The sequence below is a fragment of the Lactuca virosa genome, chromosome 1 (assembly GCF_052849685.1).
Source record: "Lactuca virosa cultivar CGN04683 chromosome 1, Lactuca_virosa_CGN04683_v6, whole genome shotgun sequence".
Classification (NCBI taxonomy): Eukaryota; Viridiplantae; Streptophyta; class Magnoliopsida; order Asterales; family Asteraceae; genus Lactuca; species Lactuca virosa.
The window spans coordinates 142,799,156-142,804,243 of record NC_136426.1 but is presented as its reverse complement, the minus strand read 5'-3'; the positions used below and the strand labels follow the sequence as shown (position 1 = coordinate 142,804,243).

Genomic DNA, 5,088 nt, shown 5'->3' with positions numbered 1-5,088 from the left:
GATTAGAAGCAGTCCTAGACTTTGAACTAAATATTTCGAGATTTCTCAAACACATTTTGTATGTCTTACGCCTCATTTAACAAAATGGTCAAATTCTTTTCATGCACATTATGAAAAGATACAATTAGCCCCATATGATGAAATAAAACACATTTTCCGCACCAACTTTATTCCATTTTTAAATTCATCTATAGTAAATACATGCACACTGGTTTAGAAGGCTTGTTAAAAAAACAATATAGGAAACAACACGCAACATCTAAAGTCTTTAGAATATTCAAGTCAAGAATACAACTTAAACTAAGAATTGAGAAATAAGGAATCTATCCAAATTACTCAATTTTGAGCCACACGTAGTAGTCCAGGTAAATCGTTGTCCTTCATGCATTAGATCAACCAAATCCAAGTCCTCGATGAATTGAAGTCGCCTAAGTAAATAAACTTATAAACTCCCCCAAATCCATGCATAAAGAGCAATTGACCTTCTATCAACAACATCCCACGGATCTTTTACCCGTTTACTCAATCCACATTTTAATAGATAGCATATTCATTTATAATCATTAATCTCTTCCTTCCTTACAACCTTAGTTCACATCAAAACCCAAACATCCTCCTTCCAATGATTATTCAACCTCGACAAAAACTACAATTATAAAAGGGAAATGGACATTACCTTATATTTAAGTGATCTAACAGTCGAGCACTTTGAATAAACATGCCAATATGCCATGATAGAAATGAGCTCAAACCATAAAACAAGCAAATCAAACTTACTTTCTCAAACATTTGATTTTAAACATTTAAATTCTTTATCCGATTAAAACCGCTAGAACGGATGACAACCATCATCATCATCATCACCAAAATTGGCATAAAAGGTTCTATAATATGTCCACAGCCACCACATAAGTTTACAAACACGCAAACTCAAACCACGAACAAAACACATATCAGATTCCAACAAAACACAAAATCAAACAAAACACTAACAAGTTCTTTTAACTTCACTTAACTTAACTTAACAACCACCACCTCTACCCATAACAAACTCCAACAACCAAACATAACCCAAAAAAAAAAAAAAAAAAATACCACATTTTTTTCAAAGCTTCACTTCCCTATCAAAAATCCAACTGAACTTCATCTTCGGCCCCTCCTTCGCCCTCCCCTGAGCTCTCTCCTCCAACCGCCTGATCCTTGGCGGCAACCCACAAACATAATCCTGAGCCTTCCGCCCTTCGCCGGATAATCCCATCAGATCCGCCACCTTCCACCGCCCGACTAAAAACTCCAAAATATCCGCGTAATCTTTCGCAGTATAAACCCCAAGTCTTTGTGCAACAGCTGAGAAATGGTCAAACAGATTGTCGTCTTGACCATCGTACATTAGGTGAGCCGGCATCGAGATTTTTTTCCGCATCATGTCCGCGAACGCGAGGACAGTGCCGTCCGGGTCGATTTCGAAGAGCTTTTCGACGATTTTTGTGTACGCGGTCTCATGTCGTTTTTCGTCGGACGCGATTGTGCCGCAGATTTGCGCGAGTTTTACGTCGCCGTGCTCTTTCGCGTGGCGCGCAGTGTTGCCGTGAGAGACGAAGGTCGCGCGTTCTTGGAAGGAGGTGTAAATGAACCCGAGGTAGGGGCTGTTTTCGGTACGAGGATCCTGTAAGAAAATTTTTAAGAATTTATGAGTACAGGATTTGTTGTATCCACACACCTTACAAGGAATGCTTAGTTCTCCCTTCCAGCCAGGCAGTCCGGTCCTACTGGTTTTGTACTTCCATCTATAGATGGGAAGAACAGTCCAAAACTGTTTATGGCACTACCGGTCTTTGATTATAATAATCAACCATGATTATAATAATCAAGGACTAGTTTGAAACCGGTTTCAGGTTTTTAGGACTGAAACCGGTTTCGGTCTAATTTTGGCGTAAAGTCTAAAATTAGACCAGAATCTATTTATAATCCAAAAATTGGACCGGTTTTCTAAGAAAACCAATCCTTTAAAGGCCTGATCAGTCTCAATCTAATTGTTTTGTTTTATTTTCTTGAGTCTTTTTACGACCGTGGGTCCAACCCATTTTGAAACGAGTTTTAGGTCGGGTTAGTTTTTTTTTTTCGATTTTATAAAAAAGTTTTATGTAATCATTTAATGAATATTCTGACAAATTTTAAAAAATCCAAATATTATTAACTTCTAATATAGAGTTACAATTACAAACTACAAACACTTTCTAAATTATGTTTGTAGTTTGTAAGTATATAAGAAATTTATCCTCTTACATATTTTTACAAAATGGTTACATAAAAAAAATGTTTTGAGAATATAACAAAACTTACCATTCCTGAGCCAATAAGATATTGAATAGTCTTCTGTATCTGCCTCATATCGACCCTTCCAGAAAGGTAAAGATATGTATGAAGAAGATCACCATGTCTATTCTCTTCAGCAGTCCAAGCTCTAGTCCAAACAGCCCAAGGAGTAAGACTTGCCCCTGTTTCATCCCTAACACCATCTAAAGTATTAAGCATTGTTTGGTAAGTAGGAAGAGCTTCTTCTGTAATCATATCTCCAACAAGAACAACAAAGTATTCATCAGGGATTTCTCTTGCCCTTGCTCTAAGTTCCTTCACTTGTTCTTCAAATCCTTCAGATGCAGGATCTGGTAGGAAATCCTGTGCTTGCCAGCATTTTTCAACTGGTTTTAGGTGAGTTAGTATGTTTTGCTCAGCCCATCCTTCAATGGATTTGAAAATTTCTATCTTTTGTGGTGGCATTGAGTGTGTCACTTGGACATGAACTTCTCTTGGTGGGGTAAAGGGCTTTTTGGTCTCAATCCTGTGTAAGACGAGTAAAGTAAATCAAAACCCCTACAAATTTGTCATCTTTCAGGGATAAATCTTTAATTCATAAGATTATACTGAAAGATACGAGTTTGCGGATATGGAAAACTGGAAACATCTGAGCGAATTGGAATTTGGAAATCAATTGATTTCAATTTGCGATTTTTGGGAGTGAGGTAGTATAAAATTGAGCAAAATCTCAGGACATATGAACAAGTGAAACTACAAAAATATAATCCGAATGCAAATGCAAGAAATCGAGAGATGAAAATGGTGATAGATGAATATATACAAACATATAATCCAATGTGAGAAATCCACTGACGAAAAGGACTAGAAAAAAACATAACAGCTCCACAGCGTCATCAATAAAAAATGTGCATAGATAACATCGAAATCACGGAACGTTATTGTCATATTTGCCACTTTAAATCTACTACTCGCAAATTGCATTTCAAATCGTATTATCACGAAAGAAACGCCATCAGTTCCGTATTCAAAACGAATTAATATACAAATAACTCATTTCACGCAATCGAATCCATCGAAACGTGAAATAAACAAACCGATTGGATTAAAACGGAAGGAAATGATACTCACTTAGGGGTGGAGGATCCGAGGGTGGAAGCCATGGCGAATTTGGGAGATCTGAGATTAGCCGTTTGAGGAAAGCCAAAAGAACGATATCCTTCCGATTGCAAGTTCACCGGAGTGATCCGAAGAGCCATCTTGATGATCTTCTTCTTCTTCTTCTTCCTTCGTCTTCCTCCTTTTTGGTGTTCCTGTGTGCTCTCGCAGTCGCACAGTTTTTCAGTTCTGTTTTCCTCCACACAAGTGAGAAAGAGAGAGAGTAGCAAACCCAAGGTTTATAAAGAATCTATTTGCCATATTCCACAATTGCCCTCGCGCTTCATTTTTATTTACATTTTCACCCTTGGATTTATTTTTTAATTTACGTTTTTGCCCTTGTTGTTTAATAAGCTCAACAATTTTTTTTTGACCATTTTTACCCATTATTAATAGCAAAGTTGTTAGGACAACCATTGTGGAATCTTGTACCACATGCTATGGATTGTGGTACCCTAGCAATCACTAATAATGGACTTGTTCAATTATTTTTTCAAATTAGGGTCTTAAGTTCAATATATAAACCATAAAAATCCTATTTCTGTTTACACGTGGAGTAGGCTATTTTGATATTCAACAATTATAATTAATATCAAAATTAAATGATTAGTTGTAATAAAACGGTTTTATGCTTATCTAATCATATTATTTTGACTTTAAGAAGAGTGATCAGATTTATCAAACAAGTAGTCAAAACTAATACATCTATGTATGTAGCTTTACATTGTTTTTTTTTTTTTTTTTTTTTTGTATTAATAAAATATTTTGTATTTTGTCCAGCTTTCCGTTGGTTTTAATTTAATAAAATCTTTCCACCGTTCAAAAAAACTAATACGTATAGACGCATTAACTATTTGGAAGCGTGTATAAATTGTTGAGAGAGAGAGAGAGAGAGAGAGAGAGAGAGAGAGAGAGAGAGAGAGAGAGAGAGAGAGAGAGAGAGAGAGAGAGAGAGAGAGTTGATTTTGTTAATCTTTTCTACAACATTTTGGATTAAATATAACAAAAGAAAATAACTAAGTCCATGTAACAACTCTCTCCGACACGTATCACAATATCGTCCGCTTTGGGCTCCCAGTACGAAAACTTCATAGGGGTTGTTACAGTCCAACAACAATTTAAGTTTCAAGAATTTATTATTATCTAAAAAAATTGATTCGTACGTAACAGTTTTTCTTATACATAATAATTTATGTTTTATAGAGTTATACAATAAAACAATTTAAAGTCAAAGTTATTGTATATGAAGAAAATGTATTGTATACGAATCAATCTATATCTGAAATATTCGTCAAAATAAAATAATATATATATATATATATATATATATATATATATATATATATATATATATATATATATATATATATATATAACTAGGATCATGTAGGAATTCCAAAAATGGTAAGAACCGCGAGGACAAATTTTGACCTTAAGATTGAAAAAATAAATGGTCAGAATTTGATTTTATTTATCATCAAAATCTCGCGAGATGATATGACATTTTCGTAATTAACTGTGAGATTTATACTTTTCAGAGAAAGTTAATTGTTTTGAGGGTACAAGTGACAAAAGTAGAAAAGAAAAATTCTGGCCTCTCTAGGAGCTAACACG

The 5,088-nt window shown here is 34.9% G+C and overlaps 1 protein-coding gene across 1 annotated transcript; it reads right to left on the bottom strand.

Moving 5' to 3' along the window:
• Positions 1–930: 930 nt before the first annotated feature.
• SSI2 (Plant stearoyl-acyl-carrier-protein desaturase family protein) lies at positions 931–3,702 on the bottom strand. Its single transcript, XM_079078069.1, has 3 exons — positions 3,448–3,702; positions 2,344–2,842; positions 931–1,666 (listed from the first exon to the last, which is right to left on the bottom strand). The coding sequence occupies exons 1-3, from the start codon at positions 3,573–3,575 to the stop codon at positions 1,106–1,108; spliced, it is 1,188 nt and encodes a 395-aa protein (XP_078934195.1). The 5' UTR covers positions 3,576–3,702; the 3' UTR covers positions 931–1,105.
• Positions 3,703–5,088: the final 1,386 nt, after the last annotated feature.

Excerpts from the sequence above, each read along its gene's own strand:
- SSI2 (XM_079078069.1), bottom strand. The coding sequence starts at position 3,575 with ATGGCTCTTCGGATCACTCCGGTGAACTTGCAATCGGAAGGATATCGT. Across the intron at positions 2,843-3,447 it reads CTCGGATCCTCCACCCCTAA|GATTGAGACCAAAAAGCCCT; the intron begins GTGAGTATCATT and ends CGTCTTACACAG. Across the intron at positions 1,667-2,343 it reads ATCTTATTGGCTCAGGAATG|GATCCTCGTACCGAAAACAG; the intron begins GTAAGTTTTGTT and ends ATTTTCTTACAG.